Here is a 24,111-nt window from a genome sequence, read left to right as displayed (position 1 = left end):
CTCTCTCTCTCTCTGTGTGTGTGTGTGCGTGTGTGCGTGCGTGCGTGTGCTTACATTGTATATCGTTGGTCAGTCGTGTTCAAATTGCAAATGCTCATGGTAGTAACTAATATTACATTTATTTATTTATAAGTGGTACGTCGAAATAACTTCAACCGCGAAATGTTATTGCAATCGCTTCGCGTTCGAGATGTTGGAGTTGAAATGAAATTCAAGAAATGAAATAGGGAGCCGATTAAAGCGACTTTGTAAGACACAGAACTTTTCAAGTAAAATTATATTAATCACGATGCCATAGCACGAGTACTACGGACAGGTCATTTTTCGAAACGGTTTATTAACATTTTTACAGTATGTCATACAGTTTGGCGTCAGATAAATTACAAGCGAAATCTCGACGGTTACATCTAACGTATCATCTACACATATATCCTAATGTTATATTAAATCGTAACGTATTTAAATTTATGCCTTAAATCTATATATTCAACCGCAACGTCGTACACAAATCGGTTGCATGCAACATAAAAACGTAATAATTCCGTTTCACGCACGCTCCTTGGATTTTCGTTCACAAAAATGATTCGCGTGTGCATACATGTAGCGTGTTCTGTTTCGAAACTCGGAAGTGTATAAATTAACGACACATATTCATTTAATGAATATCGATTTACGACTACCCTCCGAGAAGATTCGTCCGTCGCGAGAGAAATCACGAATCTATGCCAAACGTTTGTGAAATTGAGGACATGCGCGTACACGCGCGCGCGCGCGCGCGCTCGTTCGCTCGCTCGCTCGCCCGGTGGCATTGTGAGCCATCCTCGCTGGCGAAAGTTTATTTACAGTCGGCGAGGTATTTTCAATCCCGAAGCGTGGCCGGATACACGATTTTGCGAGACCCTTGATCCCAGGAGAGTTGGATTCGTTGCGGCACGGCGTCCCGCAGCTAGCTCGTTCTACACGTACATCTAGATAAATAATTAATAGTCAACGGCAAGGCTGCTCCTCGAGTCGTTGTCCTTCCGTGCGATAACATTTTTCGTCCGATTAGCATCGGGCCGCGAATCGCGACGCCGGTCGAAGCGAGGTTCGACGCGACACCCTCGCTCCAAACTATCGTTTCTAGCTATTGTTCTCGTAACGCCGTAGCAACCTTACAACTACGAAAAGTCGGATTGTTAATCGAAGAAGAAATTTTGTAGATCGCTCGAACCAAGCCGCCGGTTTGCTCGAATTAACCCTTTGCACTCGAATGGCGACTCTGAGGCGCCACTAGAAATTGGTATACTATTTTTCAAAATCATTCTGAGAGCATCAGACTCGTTTATATATTTAAAAAACTATTAAAATTGCATTGTACTTGCTGCAATAGGCTCAATTTCATATGCATAAATCGCAATAAATTATATAAAATAGAAATACTGTAGATCAGAAATCATGTTTTGGATTTCGAATTCAAACAGCTTCGACTGCAAAGGGTTAAATTGCTGTTCCCATTCGTTAGGAAATTAAGGATTATGCTATTAAGTACTACGAACGAACAATTTTCAACGCCCGGAGCTGGAATATTGACCAAAGTGCTCTGTTTTCAGATTATTTCGGCTCGTTTGGTACCTGGCCTCTATCGCAAACTAGTTTTCTCCGAACATCTTCGGAACCGGCGCAGCACGCGTGAAACGATGGAAAGAGTGAAATTGAAATTAGGAAAGGAGGATCGTTATGCGGAGAGTCTCTGTTTTGCAATATCACTCATGGTTGCGTAATAAGACAATCGAGGATGGTACGAATAGCGAATTCAGGCTCGAAGTGCTCCGGATCGTAATTAATGTTATTATGACCTCTTAAGGACTTCCTTATTACGAGGCGTACGTGGAAAGCGGTTTTTCTTCGGGAATTGTCTCGATCCCACGCGCGATGGAACGCCAATTTTGCCCGACGAGAGCTACGCGATGACTCTGTCTCGATTTCACCTGGAATTGTTCGCCGATGCTGATTTAGAAGTTCCACGCGTATCGCGTCGAGTCGCCCGGGTGCAACGGGCGGCCGTTTAAGTCTCCGCGATCGCGATTACGGATTCGGATCTCTTACAATAGATCCGGCGATTGAATTACTAATTGAAAGAAACCAGAGGTTCCTTTCACGGCTTCGATTGGCGATCGAGTCGTTTCGCCGACTACGCGTCGTTTTGCCGGGAATATTTCGCGAGCAGCGTTCTTTCGTAATTTTACTATCATCGGACGCATCTAGCCGCGTGCAATGTTATGCACGAGACAAATTTGAAGATTACCAAGATAGAGGTTCCATCGAATTCCCGATCGAAGCAGAACATTGTTATTTTACATAGATATCTATAGTCTGATCGGTTCGATCGGTCGATAACGTTTGCGTAAGATTCGCGATGTTCTCGCGATGCTTCTACGAATGGTGCAAGACGTCGAGGAACAACGACGATGAAAATTACACGAAAACACGTTCCCCGTTTCCGTCGAAACAATAGAAACCCCGGCGGACGATCGTCTAATCGTTGATCGAATACGCGTACGCGCGCGCTTCCCCGCGAAATAGGGCAAAATGGCCGTTTCAGCGGCGCGACTACCGACGATCGGAAGACCGGGATTCGAGATCGTAGATCTACCGGCGTTGATCGCGAAATACGTAATAAATACGAGTTAAAACGGAGCTCCGAGCGTTATCCATCGGCGCTTGTGTCATGATTTCCACGCGCGTGCCCGTACGAAGGACCCGGCGAGCTCGAGACGGGGAAACCGAATAAAGGAGCGAAGGAGGAAAAAGTGAGAGCTCGATTTCACCTGACTAATATCGTCCTGCAGCGATTTACATGACTCGTCTAACTCCGGTCCCGCTTCTTTCTTCACGCGGATGCTTTCCCGAACGAGGTTGCCTGATTCGCTTTGAACTGAAGACCCTTGTTCGGAATGTGGCCCACGTTCAAGGCGAGCACTTTGGAAACGATGTTGAGATCCTCGTGGTTCCCGGTACCTTGCACGCTGCCCAGATCGCTGGCGATCCCGGATTGATACAGAAGATGTTGTATCTGCTTGGCCGGCGTCGCTGGTTTCGCTTGTCTGTACTGAACGTAAGGATTGTAGTAGTTCACGGGACTCCTCTGGGGCACACCGAACCCGAAGTTGTTTCTGCTGGCCGTGGTTTTGTGGTCCCCGTTGAAGCCGAAGTTGCCAACGGCGTTGAACGCCTCCTGTCTATTGAATCTCGTCGTGGGAGGCAACGAAGATTGGAAGTCGGCGAAACCGGAGAAGCTCTGCTGCAATCTCTGCTGATGCTGCTGCTGCTGCGGTTGCTGCGTTTGCTGCAAGTGCCGCGTCTGCTGCAGCGTTTGCACCTGCTGGGGCTGCTGCAGCTGTTGCAACTGCTGGGGCTGCTGGAAATGCTGGGATTGCGGAGGTTGTTGCTGGCGGTACTGCTGGAACCGCAGCTGATCGTGAACGTTCGATTGGAAAGGCGGGGGCGTCGCGACGCTGGGCACTTCCAAGGCCACGCTGGGTTGCAGATGAACGTTCGGGTCGACGGGAGGTTGGAAGGTCAACAGGTTGTTGCTCTGCTCGAAGAAGAACTGCTTCTGGGGAACGGGACGTTGGAGCTGGAACCTGTGCAGCCTTTGCTCCTCCAGCTGCTTGATCCTCTGCTCCTCGAGCCGCTTGATCTTGGCCTGCTCCTCCAACTGCTTGATCCTAGCCTGCTCCTGATGGTAATACTGTTGCTCCTGCTTCTGCCTGAGCTGCTGCTCGTACAGATGTTGTTGCCTCACCAGGAACTGCGTCTGCTGGATCTGCTGCTGCTGCAGCTCCGCCAGCTGCCTCTCCAGAAGTTGCTGCTTGAACTCCAATTGCTCCTGCAGCGTCAAAGCTTGACCGTCGTTCGGGGACCTGAAGATCGGCACCACGCTTTTCGGAATGCCCTGCTCGTCTTGCTGCACGGTGAACGCCGCGACGAGCGGCGCCTGGAAGATCTTCACTTCCTCGGTCTTGTCCTTCGCGTCGCTGGACGCGGTGGCGTTGTTGCCCGTGGCCGCGGTCGAGGGCGAGGGCGTGGGCTCGGCCAATCTTTGCGCGACCAACGCGTTCGCCGTCGCGATACCGGTCGTCGCACTTCCGGCAAGGCTTTCCGCGACTTCCGTGGCCGGCTTCAACGTCAGGCTTTCCACTCTGCTCACGGAGAAAGTATTGGCCGGCCTCGGAGGACTCTTCTTCTCTTCCTGCTCCGCCTTCGGCTCTATTTTCGTACCGAACGTGACACTTTTCTCGGGGAAGATTACGTTCTGCACGTGAAAGCTCCTGGATTCCTCCTGCGTCGCCTTCTCGATGTGCATCGCGGGCGTCTTCAGCGTCACGTAACGAACGGACTCCAAGAAGCTCGAGTTCTGCAGCTTGTCCTCCGGCGGGATCTCCTCGTCCCGAGGGAAGCTCTGGAACGAGAACATCGACCCGAGCCCGCGCACACCGAGGTCCGCGTTCAGGTTTTTCTTCGGGTCGGTCACGCCATCGAAGTCGGCCTCGACCTGGCCAGCCGGCCCCTGCTCGCCTTTATGCTGCTCCGCGGATTCCGCTTCCAAATCGGTCAGAGCCTTCAGCAGGGCTCGACGAAGATTCTTGTCCAGCTTGATCGGAGGCTGCGTCATGTCCAGACCCTTCGCCGAGATCTCGGTCTCTTGAGATCTCGTCAGGGTTATCGATGTGCTCGTCAATAGGAGTACTAGCGTTGCCTGCAAGTTCGAATGCGAATTAGCTTGTCGTAGATACAATCGAGACGGAGGAATATGTTTCCGTAACGTCCGTTAAATGCTTGTCGATTGCGTCTCGATATGCTGTGGAACAATTGATTTCTTCGCGATTGCATTTTTACTCGATGCTTACGGGCTGACATACTTTTCAGAAGCATGCGCGGAGTTTATAGAATTTTTGTAGCCGCAATTAATGGACGCGTCTTCCAATCGTCGCGATCGTACCGTGGAGGTGACTGTACATCAAAGCTTCCAAGAGCTTTGTACCATTTTTCGTCGGTGTCCGTCGTTACCAGAAATTACGGATATCCTTCTTTCGAAACTCGTTTTAATATTAAAGTATGCGAACGCGACTCCCCGCGGCATGCTCCACAAAAACATTCTCGGCCGTATCCAGAAAAATTTGCATACTCGGACGCTTAGAAGGAGGTATTAATCACTCATGGTGAAAGTTGTCCACATTAACGGAGCCCACACCTATCGACAAGTTTTCTGAGATCTCGCGTTAGTTTTCTAATTAGTATGAAACATTGAAAATTCTGCATCTTCTCCGTCGTACGAGATACTCGTAGAAAAGACGATACGCCGCATGGGTAGTTTGTCAGGGTGGTAGATCGTTGTGCTAGTCGATCAAAACTAGTTTCTGCTCTTCCTCTATTCAACTTCGTGCGATTCGCTATGAATGGCACTGCACCGTGCCGCTCTATAGGCGTGTACACGGTCGTTTCCCGTTGCAGGTTTCCAACACAAAACAGCTCCGTAGAACCGAAGCGTGGCGGATAGAGTAGATTATGAAACGGCTCCGTGACTCGTCATTGTATTATAATAGTAGTTTCTTTTAAACAAATAAATAAAAGAGCAAATACCGCACTCGAAGTGACGTAACGTTACGCGTTCACATTTAGCGTGAGCTAACTAGTCGAAACAATAGCCTCCTGATAGGCCATACCTCTTCTAAACGCAACTCTTGCTTAAATAGTGTAACACTTTTGCAATTACCTGTGCAACTGTTTTAAAAGCGAATACAAATTTCGTTTTTTCAGAGCGTCTTAAATATTGACGACGGAAGTACGTTGGTTTCTACGAAACCAACGTTGGGCAAGTATTTCTCTCGTAAATTACAGAATTCCTCGCGACGTAAATACAAACGAATGTATCGTGCCACGTTTCTCTGTGTTTTAGAAACGCCGCGTGACACAAAACGTTTGCTCTTAACGGATGCTGTTCCATGTTCCCATCACGGCGCAACATTCGTTGGAAGACGAGGGACTAACGAGGCATATTACAGTAGGTATTACGGCAAATTTACAACTGTCGAACGTCGGTAAACTTTAATAACATAACAGCGGTACGTTCAATGTAAAATCACCGCGGAACGTTTGAAAACGCGTGACGCGCGGAACGACGCGGAAAGACGCGACCCGATAACGAGCCTCGGTTTCGAATATTAATTGCAGGTTCTACGGATGTGGGACGCAACCGGTGGCCAATTATCGAGCGAATTTCTTTGCGGTCGTGGAGCAGGATCGTCACCCAGGTGCAACGGCAGACAGGAACGCGTCGAAACGGGGAAAATAGTTGAGAAACAGATCATTCGCGGCGGCAACCGCACCTTGGAGGTCGCGGGTCCCCTTCCGCTGGCTCCGACTGGATATTACTTCAACGGCGCGAACTTTCACACGGCGGTCGTTAAAGGCTGCGCCACCGAAAAGGAAAAGCGATTTTCGTTTCCCCGGCGCGGCGCGTTGCGACGGAGGAATGTCGACGAAGTGCCAGAAAGCTCGGCGCAGCTTCCGTTCTAAACGATTCCAATTGTAAGCGTCGCAAAGGCGACGCGCGTCGCCGCAAAGTCGAGAGAAAACACTCGGCGTGCTCCCCGACCGATGGAAAAATGGTAACCAGGCGGTCCGGTCGGCCGCGAATGGGCCGCCTCTGACATTTGCAAAGAAAGTTACGCGCGAGAAGAAGCGTTCAAAGCCGCCGCGTCGAGTCCGACAAAGCGAGTAAACGTTGAAACAGACAATGAAAAATCGATGCGAGACCTTAAGGCGTGGGTTAGGGAAACCTGTTACTCATTTTACGATCCAAGCGTCAATCGCATTCTCGCAGAGACTCTTCCTGCGTTCGTAGCGTTCGCTGTTTACGGTTGACTTTTCCCACACCCATCGCCGCGCGCCGCGCGACGCCATCGGGGAAATCGCGTTTTCATCGCTTCACGTAAATGTCGTCGAAATTTATGTACGCGTGCAGCAATTAAGCGGAAATTTCCATTCGCTAGGATCGACTTTTAATCGAAGCGTTTCGGAGAGGGCCGCAATAGGACCGGTCGCAATAGTCGATTAAGCTTTATTTGTATTATTGTTTCGCGGACGTTGTTGTTTAGCATATTTTCGACATTAAGGATATGTAATGGACGAAAGTCGACGGTAAATTGAATTAGAAAGTTCGTTTCTAACAGCCTTTGTAATTTATAATTATTTTGGGCCGAACGCTCGAGTTTGAAATGTAAGATTCGTACGATCGAAATTTAGACGAGGTACTTTATCTGCTCGAAGCGGTCGTAGACACGAATTGTTCGACCTGTCTTATAAGATGAAATATAATTGGGGCAATAATTCTTTGTCGTTAAAGTTTCCGTAAACCGAGAACTTTCTTTTTAATACGTCTCATAAGATTACATGTGTAACAATCGTTGCTAACTTCTCTTATCGGCACGATCTTTCCAGAATCGGTTGTTAATCGCGACCCCAATTTAATTCTCGAAGAATAAACGCGTTTCTCTGGGCGACGACAGAAAAATTAAGGAAACGGCGTGTTTCGGAAGCGGTGTAACATTTGCGACAGCCTGTAAAGGCCAATTAATTAAACGTCCGATAACGCGACTCGTGGCATTTACGGGTATAATGACTACGAAACGAGCGGCATCGACCAATAAATTCCACTTTTTACGGTCGTATAGTTTTGGAGCGCTTCCGTGGTCGAAAACAGTGGGGACGGGGACGGGCAAAATTGGGTACCCGCCTAAGCTTAATGGCTATACATCGTCGGAAACTTTCTAAACCGCCGAACGATCGTGCGAACGTCTCGGTCGACTTTGGTCCAGCATCTCATTAACTTGTTCGAACGCCGAAATAAGAAGACGCGAGTGTGTCGAGACGATTCGGCTCGTTCGCGCTTTCTGTCGCCTCTCGAGATCCGCGAGGCCGACCGACCGATCGCCCGACACGTGTCCCGCCTGGTACGCTTGTCGCGATAAATCATGCGAACGACTTGGAAAAGAAATTCGCTTGCCGCGATTCGATCGCGAAAGCAAGTCGGAATTTCTAATCTCTAATTGAAACGGTAATCGAAGATCGCCCTGCTTGCTCGCTGTTTCAATTTCGAATTGATTCCAATTCGATCGCTCCAAATCTAAACCGGCGATTGTACGGTGAAATCGGAGTTCGCATTTAAACGATCGAATTAAAGGTGCTGTTACGTATCGTTGATAAACTCGAATGCAAGATTTTCAATTAATTACGATAATTAAACGATTACACGGCGATACCGTTCGCAGAATGCCAGAGGCACGGTCGAGGAGAGACTGTTTAAAATTCTACGGAGCGAAGTTTAATGAGAAACTCCGGCGGGTATTTTATGACAGCGTGCGTGACCGACGTCTTCGTTGACAATCGGCTTTCTACGGGCCGATTTTCGAGAAGACGGTTCTCGGAGAGGACCCGCCGTTTTCCATTTCTAACATGTAAATGGATCCGGCGAGAATTTCTCCGCGTCGCGCGTCGCGCGTCGAACGAGCAGCTCTTCGATTAGAAAATAACAATGACACGTGAAAAAGTTAATGGGCGGTCGTCTTTAGGCCGATGCAAATGGGGAAGAAGGTGTCAGCGAGAAGCCAACGTTCCCCAAATTACCACCCGGCGAAGTATGAAATTATAAGCTTGCCGAACGGCGGTCGAACGCAATTTCGCAGCCGGTTCTCGGTTTCTATTTCTGCACATTAATATGTAGACCGGGCAAAGTCGACTTCGTGTTAAGTCGAAACTTTGCATAATTGGAAGGAGCGCGAGCCAAATAGAAATTTCTCTGGTTTCTTCGACAGTTTTTCTAGATGAAATTAATCGTTCTTACCATCTTAGATCGCTTCGCGCGCGCTTCGCGACGATTAAATGATTTCGTTGGAACATCGTGCTCGAACGTTTGTTTAGGTTCCCTCGCGGGCCGATCCAATTTAGTTACGCGCAGAGGCAACGATAGATCGTTTCTGTATAGACCGTAGGTACATAATCCGAAGTTTCCATTCTTCCAGAATGAAAGTACGAGCGTAAGAACCCTGCAGTGAAATCGTTCTATACTTATCATCACGATTCCAGATAAATTTCATGCGCTTTTCTCCGGCTTAACGATACGGCGGGCCGATCCGCGCGAAAGAAACGACCGGTTAACTAAGCGTCGTGGTTTTAATGGAGCGACGCGACGGTCGACGAAATAATGCGCTTCCGGAATCCGATATTCTTGACACCGAAATCGTTGTCTCGATCGTCCGTCTTCGACGACCCCAAACTCCGTTGCGTCACAACGCCGCGACACAAGAAGCAATCCGCGCTAATTAAACGAGCACCGGCGAACGATTCGTCGACCAATTGGACCGATTATCGCGCAATAATCGGAGCGAGCTCCGCTCGCACCGATAATTCTCCGCTGCGGGTTTCGCGCGGCACCTCGTTCCCAGCGAAGTTCGCTGTAATTACGCTCGGATCTCTTTTAAACGCGTTTCGTTGTCGTATCTTTCCACAAATCGTTACGCGGACTCGATCGTATCGAGAAAGGGTAACGTTTATTCGCGCGCTTGCAGCTCGAGCCGACGGTTTCTCCGACGGCGCGCGTTCCGACGAAACGGTGGGACACGCCGTTTTCTGTTTGCTAGAAACCGGGAACTGGTTTCTCGAACCCGTTAGAATTATTTTCGTTCGGTTTTGCAAGCGCTGCCGGGACGAGAAAGCTGGTCCCAAAAATGTCCAGGAAAAATAGGAAAGCCACTCGAGCAAAGACGGCAACCTTTCCCGGGGGAAATCGCAGGAATGCACAGGTGCAACCCGGAGCATGCGTTCGACCGTCGTTCGCAACTTCGAATCGAACATTTTCGAGCATGTGCTCGGGGTAATCGTCGGGTATGCGATAATTGGAGGCGACGGACGGGAAACGAGACGCGCGGTTCGCGGGGTTTCGCGAACGGTTCTGTTATCTCGTCTCCATTCATCGAAAATTAAGATTACCGGTGCGGCTCGGCGCGGCGCGGCGGTTCGAGCGGTTAACGAGCAGTTACATACGATTGGATACAAAACACCGTGAGAGAGACGGCCTCGATGTTCGCACGGTAGAAGTTGGACGATGCGATACGTGGAGAAGAGAAGAGAAGAGAAGAGAATGCGCCGCGGGCCGAAGGCGGTACTTTCACTCGGCAGTATGTCGAGGATGTGCACGCTCCTGAACTTGCCGTGCCTTCGTAGCTGGGCGCGACGCGACGCGACGAAACGAGGCAAAACGAGACGAGACGGGACGATCGAGACAGATATCAGATTTGTCACGTGATAGTCCCACATTCGGCTGACGAAACGCGATTCTGCCGAACGGTAAACGACTTCGGATACACCGATCGTTTCGTTTGGCTTTCGCTTTTCGGAAAATCTTTATTTTCCCAGCCAAAAGTAAAAGGATCTGGAAGAACACATGGGCGTTGTTCGTCGTCGAAAACGGGAACGTACGGTTTTTGAAGGATCGAAAAAAAACGGAGAAACGCTTCCGTCGGTGTCGATGACTCTAAACATCGAAACACCCGAAACTATGTCAACATCGCGACGCAACCGTTCTTTTTCTTAATTAAGCTTACGAACGAGCCCGAGATGATCTCGTCCGGCCCAATTAAACCGCGGTCCAACGATACGTCGGACCGCTTGTAACGAACGCGAGCGAATCTCTCCTAGAGGATCCCGCGAAACTGGAATGAACGGAGGATTCTCGCGCGAAATGCCGCGATTCGGCGAGCGGATTTCGTAATCGAATGTTTCGAGGATCGTTCGGACACGCTTTTGTATTACGAACAGGTCCGTGCAGAAACGCGGAAACCGGGAACGCGTGAAAGCGCGTTTTGACAGTGTCGCCAAGTACGCGGCGATTATACAACGAGTCCTTGGCGTTGAATAATGTATGGTGGACGACGATAGAGTCCGCGGGAGGATGAGCAGATCGAGTCGTGTGCAATTAAATTGCAATGTACGGTGCTACGCGTCGCATCGCGGCGCGTCGTATCGCGGGCGACGACGAGTGAAAGTCGAGGATGACGGCTTCGTAGGAACGTCGGAGGAACGTCCTCGTTCGGAACAATTTATAGGATAAGCTATATAACTTAAGGAGGTCTCCGTGATCGATTCGGTCCATCGACGGATCGATGGAAAGCGATCGAAGAAAATCGCCCGTGAGAAAGGTCCCGTCGAAATGCACCGCGACGGAACAATGTCCAGCGACGAAACGATTCGCGTCGCGTCAACTTTTTCTAACTGGAATCGAATCGCAAATCGATTCCTAGAACGAGACATTTTTCGGTCAGATTTTTCGATCGCTCGACAGTTTTACAGACATCGATAACTTTTCGAGTGTACCGATTAAATATAATATAATAATTAAAATTAATAGTTAAAGAGTCGAATAAAACTGTATTATTCCTTTTAACAGTTCGTATGCAAATTAAAATTGTCTGTATCAATTCCAACGTATAGCGGTCCCTTTTTCTTTCGTAAACGTACTCTCGATCGTTTCGCAACAACTGGCCAAAATGATTAAAAGGCTAGACTCGATCAGGGGCGGCTGATCTTTCTTTGAGATTGTCCGATACGTCATCGCCGAACACGGGAAGAACTTTCTTCCCCGATCACCGAAAAAGATGCCACCTGCTTTCGGTTCAACGAACTCGTCACCTTAGGGGACACGTCGCGTACCCACACCCAATTTCGGTCTCGTCATAAATTGTTTGGTAAGTAATTACTTTCTCTCGGAGTGCGGTTACACGAGGGACACGAAGAGATACGAATACGACGATTACGACGACGACGACGGCATAGTCTGGTCGAAGACTACGTAGATTTTGCATGCGGTGGAACGATTCGAGGATGACCATCGTTCGCGACTCGCGACCTCCGCTCCACTAGAAATAGTAACGAAGGATTTCAGATCGGTCTTTAGACTTTCAAATCGTCTCGACTTTGTCCGATCCACTTTTCTTTATGTTAATCGTCCTGGAAAATTTCAACCGAGGAAAGTGATTTCTGTTTCTATCCAGTTGCGGACTTTGTTCGATAACTGTGAAGCCTGTGCACGCATACATGTAATTCGTTCCAATCGGAATAGTTTTTAAACAAATTCCACGGTCCACGTGCTAACCATAATCTGTTAAATACGTGGTTCCATGATCCTTTCGATCTCTGGTTTCGATCGATACCGAGACCGAGCCAACGACACCTTTCTACCTCGACCGCGTTCACCGGTGAAAACGCGACTATGCTTTCGAAAAAAACCGATCCGCCTGCGTTTATTTTGAAATCCGTATCTGCGCGCGGTAGAACTGATTTCGTTTTCACCGATTTCATGCGGCGACAGCGAGAAAGAGAGTGATCCGCGGTCAACGATACGGTATTCCACGATAATGATTTCTGCGTAAAAGGACGAGCGCAACGAACGCCGCGCGGCCGTTCGCGGTAGAACCGCAACCTCGACCGCAATGTGGATTAAATTTCCAGGCGCGTATATGTGTTACGCGTCTAAATTAATAGTATCTGTATCTCGTGTCGCGGTCCATTAACTCCGCGAAAGTTGGGATCGCGCGAAATTCGCGGACGCTTCGGTTTTCGTATTTGGGCGATTCGCTTGTCGCGTGGCGAGTGGTCGTCGATAAGAAAAAAAAAAGAATGGTCGCGTGCGCTCGATTCGGGTTTCGATTAAAAATTCGTTCGGCTAATCGCTGCTCGCGCCAGATAACAAATGGGTTGATGAAACCGCGAATCCGAGGATCGCGCGTGCTGCGCCCGAGGAATGCGTTCCTCGAGCCGGTCGCGTGAACTACTACCATGTTGCAAATTAATGAACGCAGCGAGCGCTAACTGCGCGCTGTAATGGGACGCGAAGCCTACCGTTTCTCGGCCGCTGGAAAATTGAGTTGTTAAAATTAGTCCTCGATAGTCGAGGAAACGGCGCGGCGTTAGAGGAAGAACGCGGCGTGGTGGCCGAAAGAAAGTTTTTAATGATCGAAAGATGACCGTCGCGGTGCAGTGAAACTTTGAGCCGTAAGCAATCGGCGAACACTTGTACGCGCGCGTTATTAATTGGGCCGATCGAGGAACTCGATCCTTCCATCTTTTCGTTGCCAAATGCGACTGGGAACGCGACGAACGGAATAAAAAACAAATTTTGAAGAGTCTGAAAAGAGGATCGCGAGCTTAGAAGATTCCGCGCGTGTGTGTGTGCCGTCTCTTTGACACGGAAAGAAATTCCTGTGTTATTCGTTTGCTCGATTAATTAAGCATTGTAACGTAGAAAACCAAAGATATCTTTCTTCGAAATATTATTTTATTTCCATGATACTACAAAACGTGTCCCAAATATTCCAAATACACTGCGACGTCATCGACGACTCTTCGCCCACTTTCCATGTCACGGTATGCGCTCCTACCGATACAGAGACGCGAATCTTTTCAATTTTGGCACTCGCAGCCTCTGCTTCGATTGTTAATACCGTACGAACGAATTCGCAAAGTCGACTAAAATAATTGCGAAGAAGAAGAAGAAGAAGAAGAAGCCTAAGCCGAGATCCGAACAATCGTCGACGAAAGCCGCGCAATTACTTGTGAAACAGGAGAAAACACGCGGCCCGATACGATCTCGATTTTGATCCGCGGGGCGTGTGCCGAGTACCGACCTACATGCAAAGATCGAACCGATTATTCGATTAGAAACACGTCGCGGCGACGCCGCGTAGTTCAAGGCTATGAATTAAACCATTGGACGGTGCAGAGAATGTGCCACGTGAATGCGCACACGGAAATATCTGATCGTAGGAGCACGCGAATAAGTACGGGAGAAGAAAGTCGCCTCCTGCACAGAAGGCACATCGGGAACTTCTTCTGGATAGAAATCTGAATTTTTCCAGCATCGAGTCGCACGGTGCAACTAACTTTCGATTACCACCGCGTTGGTATAACGTGTACTCGTTCCTTGCTACGGGAACAACGATTTCGAACCTCGAACTTGCACCTTCCGTCCAGCAGCCGACGCTAATTAATTTCGGATCGATTCGATCGGGTTTGTTTTACAGAATTTCGTAGCTATACCGCCTCGTTAACGTGGAAATTCGTTAGAAATCGTCTAACGTAGAATTCTCGCTCACTTTCGGTGATCTAAGGATCGGCGAGCGACACTTTTCACTCATTGTCAGCGTTGAATCCGTGACTTTGATTCACTGTCACAAGCACGTGATACGTCCCTCGCTGTTAGCAATCGTGCGCGGAGATCGTACGAGAGAAACCCGAGACGATAGTGAAAATAGAGAAACTTATTGTAGGAGAGGTACAGTGAATGAGTAGTTTCGTACTCACCAAGCTCATGATGCTGTCTGTGCCCACGCTCGGTTAGCACGCGGCTTTTACTCGAGAAGACGATCTTCGGGTAGCGATGGTTTTGTGAAAGAGGAGGGGACCGCGATGTTGATACACGTGTAGGAGAGGCACGCCGTTGAAGAAACCTCTGCCGAGGAATTCGCTTCTGTTTGGTAGCTTCCAAATAACGACAAACTTGTTCCGGGATCCACCGTTCACGAGATTTTCGTATTCTAGTCTGAGAAAGCTGTCGTCGGGGTTCCGGTGGAAGAACGTTGCTATCGAATTGATCGAAAGTAGAGTATCATCGTGTGCTATATTCGTTGAATTACATGGAATTATTGCATGCATTACAATGGAAGTTCGATCCTTGATTCTTGCGTAAAGAGGTATATTAATTATATTAATTATACGTCTTAATTATAATTGATTGCGTCGCATTCTAGTTATACCTTAACTTTATCCGGTGGGAACTCGACAGGTAAAAATGACCTAAATCCAGCTTATATTTGCATTGCAAATTTTATACGTTTATTGCGTAAAATCGAGCATCTGGAACCTAAAACAGCAGAGAAATCATATAAATTGAAGAATTTTAATTACAATCGTTAAAGGAAGAGACAATATTCTTTTTGCTTCTTATTTCTTGTAATTTCATATATGTGTGTACTTACTTTGCATAAAATATTCGCATGATACGCGATCTGCGGTGTGGACATCTTAATATTGATGTATTCGATCAACGATCGCTGCATACAATTTCAATTTTTACCAATTAGTCAGAATTATACGGTCAATGATCGCCACCGGTCACCGCTATAGAACGCTACCTATCAGCAGCATCGTACCGACGCAATCGATGCAAGTGCGTTATGGGATTAATAAATAATACGATACAATAAATTACTTTCGACTTCGTAAAGTTTCCGTAACTTACTTTTTCAGTGAACAAACCGTACACCATTTGCGACGTGTTTTTTTTCTTCGTTTAAACTTTTAATAAAATTCTGAAATTATTGAATCAAACGTTTAATAAATAAGCATACGTAGATAGATAATCGTAATAAAATGTACTCGTCGATGATCTTGTTTATTCATACCTTGCCATAGTTTGGAAAGAAAAACCAGAGAATTCGAAATTGTTGCGTCAGCTGACGATATACACGCACACAGACGAATGCAATCTATAATCGCGAGCGGTACAAATTGCATCGCAGATTCGCAGAGCAAACGGGCGAAAACCATGGCGGCGGTTCTGTTGGCGAAGTTGCACTTCCGTTGTGTCGTACGTTTTTCCGACCGAGAGTACAAGCGCTGAAGAGATCGTACCATAAAAGTTGAATCAGGATCAAGAATGGTACGTGTGCCGTCGATAAACAACGACTGTCGTCCCATTGTTGCCGAATAAAACTCTCGTCGCGTCAACATAACCTCAATCGAGAATGATACAACGTCATCGTTTCGATACCATCTCTTTTCGTTTCGTACCGTAACATTATACATACTAATCGTTTGCGACCCATTTGTCTCACGTGTATACCCGATCGCATGCGGTTCGTTGGCGCGATTAAAATGGTTCGTCATGTTGTTTCCTGCCGCGGCAACAGAGTCAAACCGGTCAATCTGGTAAATCGGATGAAGATGGCGAGGATCAAGAAGGCTCGTCCTTCTCGGACACCAACATCGAGGATGCGCTAACATCTTTCCGGGAACAATGGCAACGCGAGTTGGTTCTGTCACCGAAACGGGACACCTCCAAGGCTTCCTCCTCGAAATCGGTCGAAATCAACGTCGACTACAGCGAGGAAAACATCGAGGACAAGGTAACATGATCCGCTGATCGTTGAGCGAATCTTCCGTGATAACAGATGATTTTGTTCCAGGCGAAAAATTTGTTTTTGATAGGCATCGAATACGAGAAAAGTCGAAAATTTTACGAGGCTATTCAGTTTTACAAACGCGCCGTACAATTAGTTCCTGACATTGAGTTTCGGTTGTATGAGTCGACTAAGATGATAACGATCGACGAAAACCATGAAAGCTTAGACAATGATTCGGTCAGTGTTGATAATAACGATGAGAATCATAACGATGAAGAGGAAGAGGAAAGTGATTTATTTGTTAAGCTATGCAAAATTGTAAACCGCAATAAATGTGTTTGTTTTCCTAAATTTGAGCAAAATGTTAGTATTTATTGTTTACAATTGGTGAATCAGATATTGTATCGCATCTCGGGATGCTTTGGCTGTGTTATTGATGTCTGTTTCCTTGCATTAGACAACACACATTTCTGCTCTGCCTATGGAGATAGTGCTTTATATTTTGAGATGGGTCGTGTCCTCCGAGCTAGATATGAGGTCCCTGGAAATGTTCTCCAGGGTGTGTCGTGGATTTTACATATCTGCCAGAGACTCTGAGATTTGGAGGCTCGCCTGTATCAGGTAAACCGCGAGCATTTCTTAGCGTGCCGTACATAAAGTCGATCAAACGTCTATCATTCGCATTGTTACCAAATTCTGTAGAGCATGGGGCGTGAATTGTGGCACATACGAGCCGGCGTACCAGTCATGGAGGGAGATGTACTTAGAACGGCCTAGATTGAGGTACAACGGATGCTACATCAGCAAGACCAGTTACATCCGCCACGGCGAGAACAGTTTCCAAGATTCGTTTTACAGGCCGTGGCATCTGGTGGAATACTTTAGGTACCTAAGGTGGGTATGGTCGCGATTTATCGTCGTTTCGATTCTGATATCATCTTCTCACGACAAACAGATTTTTCCCCGAGGGTAAAGTCCTAATGCTAACATCGACCGACGAAGCACAAGCCTGCGTAAACGCTATGAAAAGTCGCAACCCACGGAATCCATCGGTTCTGGTCGGTCACTATCGATTACACGATAATTTCGTTACCGTAGTGCTTAAGAAACAGGATTCCAAGGTAGCCGTTATCAACAGAAAGAAGAAGAGAGAGCCTACGCACGAACGAACGTTCCGTATTGTAAGTATCTCAACTCGAAATACTATTTTCGAACATAGCGGATACTATGTCGTCTTTTTTATAGGAATTTGAAATCAAAGACCACTACAAACGAACTAATTCTCTTTTGAAATGGTTGGGTTATACTATAGTCACGAGGTACGGGAACGAACACGAGGCACGAATGTGCTTGAAATGTGCAATTTCTGGCCGATATCCGCCTCTTAAGTTCAGCAGGGTCAAAAGCTACACTCAAGAGAGCGAAGCTCCCCTGCAGTAACACAAAACTAATTAATTACGCTGAAACTACGTTGTCGGAGCAGAGAAGATTTAATTTCCACAGGTCAGCGTTGCTCGTACGAATTTCTGTGTTTCAAGCGAATATTTCGGTACCCATTCTTTTCACAACCGATATAGGAGAGTATTTATTTTACGTTGCGAATTCTAGTATATTTTCAAGAATTTTTATTCACTCGTCGTACAATCGTTACGCTACAATTGTCTGTTAAGTTTGAGTTTCACGCAAGCTTTATCAGCGAGTAATCGATGAATGCGATCTATCGTTTCGCGGTGCACTTGTTGCGTGCCTTACGTTCTTCGAAGACGGGTGGTGCTCGTATTTTCAGAAGTTGTTCGCATACTTTATTCGTCGGATCTCTCGTAGAATTCAGAGCGACGGTTAATGGTTTTCACGCTGCAGGTGTACTAATAATACTTAATATCGATCAAACTATAAACTAACTACCGAGGAGCATGCAGCTTTACTTAATCGGAACCGCAAGAATATAAAACGTACACTGACGCGATGCTATCTCGTTTCTATCGAGGTGGTGTAACGAGACTTCGGTTCTCGCAATTCTGCTTTTTCTTTTCCATTAATTTCATATAGGGTTCTACTTAGAAACGCGTACGTTTTGTCGAATAAGAAATAAAAGTACGAGTACCGTATATCAATTAAACGTGTACTTCTTGTTTCGTAATCATAGAAGATCTATCCGCGGTCGACCTCGTTCCAATACGATATAAATTTCTGCCGGCACTACGCGAGTAACGAAGTTAGGTACGCGAGTAATCTTGCGACACGGAATTAAATGAAATCGAACGAATAGTTTGGAACAGTTTTATTCGTCTAAATATAATACTGACATTGTGAAGCGATTTACTTGGATCGAGAGAATGATTGCTCGGGAACACATCGTGTACATTGCTGTGAATGTCTATAATAAACTGTATTTTTGATGTGCTTATTCGCTCGAAATTATTCCTCTCGGTCTCTCTTCTCTCTCTCTCTCTCTCTCTCTCTCTCTCTCTCTCTCTCTCTCATTGCTTTCATCCTCCATCCTCCATATAATATATGTATCTCTGTTAATTATCACCTGAACCGAATCGGGCACTGATTCGCATTGTCCTCGATATGACGCGTTCAATTTTGTACTAACGGTTGTACTTGGACTGTTCCACGTATCGTAAAAGAGAGCGGAAATTGTTCTCGTTGACAGTATGAAAATTTGGTACGCGTTATGTACATGTCTTCTGTTTGTCTCATCGTACAGGTGCGCGCGTCCACGTAAAAAGATCCCTTTCGCTCCGCTATCAAGCATGCCTCTGTTTGGTCGTCGATCGAGGAACGACACCTGCACGAGAGTGGTCGCCGGTTCTCGTTAGGCTCGTAATTTATCACAGTCTGCAGTGAAATGATATTCACGGTTCAATCACAGTTCATCGTGCTTGGACGAGACCAGGCTCGTCCCGTTGCACGCGTTCGCGTCCGACATCCAGACAAGATCCTGCATTGTTGCGGCGTGCATCGAGCACACCGCCAAAACAACCAGCACGTGCATCAAGTTGTGTGAATTCAACACCAGGTCCAGCTTGCCGGGAATCCATTTCTCGGGGATACGCATTGCCCCGATCGTCGCTCCCACGACTGATATCATGTCCTGAAACATAATCGGTTTCAATCGGTTGCGATCCCTTCCCCGGGAAATCCTTTTTCATCGATTTCATCGTGACTTCGACGTTAGCTAAAACAGGAAACGTGTGCATCGATCAAGAGCAACATTTTTCACCACCGCGAGATCGATAAAGATCGATAAAGAGTTTATCTTTGTCGCATTGCAGGTCCTTGTGCGTTCGCGTTGAAACTTCCAAGAACGTAGCGATTAAAAGTAATAGATTTTTATTGAAAAATATCCACGGAAGTTTGTTCTCGCCGTTAGACTTCGAAACTTTGAGCAAACTTCTAAAATAGCAACCATGTATATCGATCGAAAGTAAAGATGATTTTATGACATTTTACCTCTCGAGAACACTTTTATATCGACTGTGAGAAATATTTTAGCGGTAATTGGTTAAACCAAACGATCGACTACGTTGACTAAAATTGGCATTTCCATGCAGATATTAACGAATTTGTGAATCGAACGATTCCTCGCGTTACCTGTAGGATAACATGCGTCAACGCGTCCGGATTTCCTCCGCCGATTCCAAAACACCGCAAAACCATTAATAGCATTCTCATGAGGAAAGGAGGTGCAAAACATAATCTTCTCTCCCACGGAGAAAGCGCGTGCATCGCCTGCAAGGCAGAAAAGAAAATTACTTGAGCAATTAAGGTTTATAAATGAAACGAATACGAGAAGTTATAAAACTTGCCATAAGGAGTCCCCACATACAAAGGAAGCAATAAATAAAGATACAGCAATACCAGTAACTGTCTGGGAGACAATGGACCGTTGCCGCCATCATAGGCATCGCTCCTAGAATATTAATAATTCCGATTATCGATCACCTTCGACGGTCGCGCGACAGACGGATTCGTTAAAAGTTACCGAAACTTTGGCACAGCCATATGCCGATCATGTCTAGTTTCAACAGTTTTCTATAGAAGACCTCGTCGTAATTTAAGTTCATGAAGAGGTGATAGACGAAGGAACCGATCCACGGGCTGACGGCACCGATCAGGTGGCACCATGATAAAATTTCTGCGAAGGCACCTTGGGTGCTCCATGGAAGAAGTTGTGGTATTGTCACTAGCATGTACAGGATGGCGAATCCTGTAACAAAAACGGTCCACGTCGATTCAAATAATTAATTAAAATTAATAACGTTTTCGTCTTAATTTTACAAGGAGAAATCTTTCGGCACAGTTTTTTACGGTTTCTACGAGTAGAGTCGGTATATTCGAGCAAAGACATCGTTATTTACATACAAATGTAACCTTTGACCCAATAGTGGTCCGCATCGTTCGTGTATATAGGTCGATCGACGATGTTGCCATCGTCTCTTTTATTGTCATAGAATTGATCGCGTCAAGTTGAACGTTACATGCATAAATCGGCAGCCCCGTGTCCAATAAATAATTCATTAAGCAAAAGTATGACACGACTTCCCGACATGTAAGTTTAAGTAAGCTCTGCCATTTTTTAAGTTATTAACGAACCGATGGAATATTTCTAAACTTATTTCGATCAATTATTTCGACATCATCTCTTAAGTTACCAAGGTATCTGCGAGCGGCGCGGTGGTGCTGTTATCGTTATCATATATCGGTGTTACGAATAAATCCACGAAGGTGGACTTTCTACGGTTTCCGATATCGATTTTTAATCATTCCGCGATACGTCGACGGAAGTATGATGATTTTCGCATAAGTTCACCTTGAAACTCGATTACACGTATATATACATATATGGATTACCCTTGAAAAGAGTAATCCATTTTTCTTCTTAATTCAATCAGAGCTACAACCTGTTTGTCCCTCTCGATGCTACCAGGGATGACTGCAAACAGTTTAGATAGTACGGCGATAGTTGCTATCTATGTTTCCAGCGACTGTACTTCGATTCCAAGTATCCCCGTATCTTTTGCGATTTATGGGGAACGTCTGACCCGATCGTTGACCAAAATTTATTGGCAAAATTCTAGGAATACGGTCTTTTTGTTGAGATGCGCTTGAAGCGTCGGTGTTCCAGCCAAGAAATATACACCTATTTCAAGATGCATTCGAACGAGTTTCCATGATATAAAAAAAACTTCAGAGGCAAATGGATTTCATGCGCAAATGATAATAACGTGCGAGCAAAACGAATGAAAAACTGCAACTTTCCGTTTAACGCAGTCCTTCGACGACCTTTAAACGAACGAATCTAGCGAACGTTTACAAATACACGGCGCAAAGAACGAACAACATCAACGTTACAAAAAGTGTGCCACGGGACAATGGCAAAACGATACGAAAGAACGATAAGACCACGAATGACGGAGTTCTCTCTAATCGTAGGAAAACACGGCAGTTTTCGAAGTACATAGTTGCTCTTGCGAGCGTCGAATCAGGCTCGAGAGACCCGAGGCAAGGCCAAGTTCCTAGACCCCATCGGATGCGACCCCAGACCTCGCACGCAGTTTCACCCTGTCTCCTCTTGGGGAGAAATGGCAGAGTGGGGAAAGCCCCCTCGCCTCGGTGACCTTGATAGGTCTGGGTTAGGTCTCGGTTAGACCCAACCGATCCGACTATACTAGGCGCTGACAATGGGGAAAGACTCACCGTGGGTCATGATATTGACGGTCTCATTGTGGAGATAAAACAGGCTCCCGAGACACTGTCGCACGGTCATAAGCGGCCTGTACCCGGTGCGGATATGAGGGTTGAACTGCAGGTGTTTCGGCATGTCGCTCCATTCTCGCAGCAGAAAAACGTTCGGTTTCTGTTCGTGTGGCGGCGGCTGCTCGGACATCCTGCCGTTCTTGATGTCCTGGCTGTCGAACGAGTCCATGTTACTGGTGTCCTGGAGCGGAGAATCTGACGCCTCCGCATTATGCTCGTCGTTTCGAAGCGACGTCGTGCAGTCCGAACGAGTTCGAGAGGGGTGTTCGAAGCACGGTTCACACGCGGGTCCCGAAACCAGTTTTATCCCGGCACTTCGTCGACAATGGCGACGGCGACGGCGACGGCGACGGCAACGGCGACGGCGATGTCGTTACTGCATCAGTTTCGCACTGGATGGCTCCGTCCACCACCATCCGTGATTCCGAGCTCTCTGACGGTACCGTTACCACGGAAACCGCATCGATCCTTTTCATTGCCAGAGAGAATGCGCCCCTCGAATACGCGGGGAACACCCGCGACATAGTAGTCCTCCATCCAGCCCCCCTCCCGCGGGAAACGCTATCGTAAATCGTGACGCGCACGCATTTAGCGGCCGCGCTCGCGACAATTTGCGGCACCTCGCGCTTCTCAAACTTCCCCGTCTCCGTGACAAGATAAACCCTGTTGGTGGTTCGCGGGCCTCGAGATCGGCGCGACGCCTCTGCGAAACCGGGTCATCTTGATAACGCTCTTATCCTGGCTACTAATGCAATCCCGAACAAGTTTTTAGTTTAGGCCCAGGCGATTTGTGGCCTTGCTTTCCCACTTCGAAGATCGCAATTTGTACAGCCAGCTCTGCGTGTAAATATTCCGAGGGGGGGAAACGATGCTGAGGTCTTTGGTGTATCGGCTGCAAGAAGTTGCAGAGTTGGCAGTTTGCAAATTCCGAAAGAGACGATTCGATCTTGAAAGAGAGGATTCGGGGCCTTTGTAGATTAGGATCATCGTTGGCTCTACGCAAATTCGAAATGGGAAGATAAAGTTGAAGCGCACGCGTTCGCGGGCTGCCAAATGTTGGCAGGCACTGTGGGTCATCTTGATAGCATTCTTATCTTTGGTAACAGCGGTTCGATCTTAAAGGAGATCTTTTCACTTTAGAGAGTACCAGTATATCGATTCTCTCACTTTGCAAATATTATACTGGGTTACTTTTAAGTAGCTGCAATTAAGAAAATGTCGACAGATTTGGAGGCACCGAATACATATATCGCAACAGAAGCGTGAACAATATATTCTATAAAATAACTGGCGAGGTACTTTTAACCCCAGGATCCTTAGGATCTCGGAAAGGGGCCATTTTGCCATTGCATATTTAATATGTAGATTCAACGGTGCACGATACAGAACGTGTCAGAACCGATACTTTGGAATTCGGAACGATTCTTTAAAATTGTCCACCGTTTACAAAACAACGGCACCTTGATTACAAACACAGCCCCTAAAAATTGTATACTTGTACCTCGAGTCTCCTCAAATTTTCCAGTGTATCGTCGTCGAGTTCCTCTTTAGCGCTCGCAGTCTTCCGGCGAGTGCCTTTTATAGCCTGAGCCAGTTTATTTAGGAAATGCATGAGCCTTGATATTTATAGGAACGGTTAATTAAAAGGACAGAATAGATTTCGCACTAATTTATTGATGGATTCCCTAACCTTCGATTTTCCGACAATCTCGATACGAGCACTGCTTTATTCTCGAAAAATTCGCGCATAACATTATCGCAGACTCAACACCGACCGAACAACATTACAATTTAAACATTTCAAAGGTCTTATTTACTATTTCGGAAAACTTCCGCCGCGACAATTTTACATCTTCGCGATTCGTTCGCCACTGACACGTTGCTCGATCGATTTCACTTTAGAATTTGCGATACCTGAATGGCGAACAATATTTTTAGCTTGCTCTGTTATACACCGAGATTCAGGCAAGACTCGGACCTTGGTTTGGGGCCAATATTAACCGTGGTCTGAATACCGCGTAAATTGAAATTGTCCGCGCGTTATTCAGCGACTGCAGATTGTTCTTGCGGCGATTGTCCATTCTCGTCGTACGTCAGGCGCTATCGTTTAAGGAGAACAGGAAGC

The 24,111-nt window shown here is 46.9% G+C and overlaps 3 protein-coding genes and 1 long non-coding RNA gene across 6 annotated transcripts; 2 read left to right on the top strand and 2 right to left on the bottom strand.

The window, feature by feature from the left end:
• Positions 1-317: 317 nt before the first annotated feature.
• On the bottom strand, positions 318-15,626 carry LOC117218251 (uncharacterized). 3 transcript variants are annotated; one of them, XM_033466533.2, is made up of 6 exons: positions 15,501-15,626; positions 15,338-15,407; positions 15,075-15,230; positions 14,853-14,959; positions 14,401-14,714; positions 318-4,741 (listed from the first exon to the last, which is right to left on the bottom strand). In XM_033466533.2, the coding sequence occupies exons 5-6, from the start codon at positions 14,407-14,409 to the stop codon at positions 2,873-2,875; spliced, it is 1,878 nt and encodes a 625-aa protein (XP_033322424.2). In that variant the 5' UTR covers positions 14,410-14,714; positions 14,853-14,959; positions 15,075-15,230; positions 15,338-15,407; positions 15,501-15,626; the 3' UTR covers positions 318-2,872. The 3 variants fall into 3 exon arrangements, with proteins under 3 accessions (XP_033322424.2, XP_033322423.2, XP_033322425.2); XM_033466532.2 differs by having other exon boundaries at positions 14,401-14,678; XM_033466534.2 differs by having other exon boundaries at positions 14,401-14,678; positions 15,075-15,149.
• LOC117218258 (uncharacterized) lies at positions 4,657-11,490 on the top strand. Its single transcript, XR_004489743.2, has 2 exons — positions 4,657-6,046; positions 6,217-11,490. It is a non-coding gene; the product is annotated as an uncharacterized LOC117218258 (long non-coding RNA).
• Positions 15,621-18,627, top strand: LOC117218252 (F-box only protein 9). The gene is made up of 7 exons (XM_033466536.2): positions 15,621-15,757; positions 16,008-16,223; positions 16,284-16,583; positions 16,678-16,841; positions 16,923-17,114; positions 17,176-17,401; positions 17,466-18,627. The coding sequence occupies exons 1-7, from the start codon at positions 15,755-15,757 to the stop codon at positions 17,658-17,660; spliced, it is 1,296 nt and encodes a 431-aa protein (XP_033322427.2). The 5' UTR covers positions 15,621-15,754; the 3' UTR covers positions 17,661-18,627.
• On the bottom strand, positions 18,487-23,389 carry LOC117218255 (progestin and adipoQ receptor family member 4). Its single transcript, XM_033466539.2, has 5 exons — positions 21,927-23,389; positions 20,212-20,436; positions 20,036-20,139; positions 19,821-19,958; positions 18,487-19,320 (listed from the first exon to the last, which is right to left on the bottom strand). The coding sequence occupies exons 1-5, from the start codon at positions 22,153-22,155 to the stop codon at positions 19,093-19,095; spliced, it is 924 nt and encodes a 307-aa protein (XP_033322430.2). The 5' UTR covers positions 22,156-23,389; the 3' UTR covers positions 18,487-19,092.
• Positions 23,390-24,111: the final 722 nt, after the last annotated feature.

This window comes from Megalopta genalis, chromosome 3 (assembly GCF_051020955.1).
Source record: "Megalopta genalis isolate 19385.01 chromosome 3, iyMegGena1_principal, whole genome shotgun sequence".
Classification (NCBI taxonomy): Eukaryota; Metazoa; Arthropoda; class Insecta; order Hymenoptera; family Halictidae; genus Megalopta; species Megalopta genalis.
This window is presented reverse-complemented; position numbering and strand designations above follow the sequence as displayed.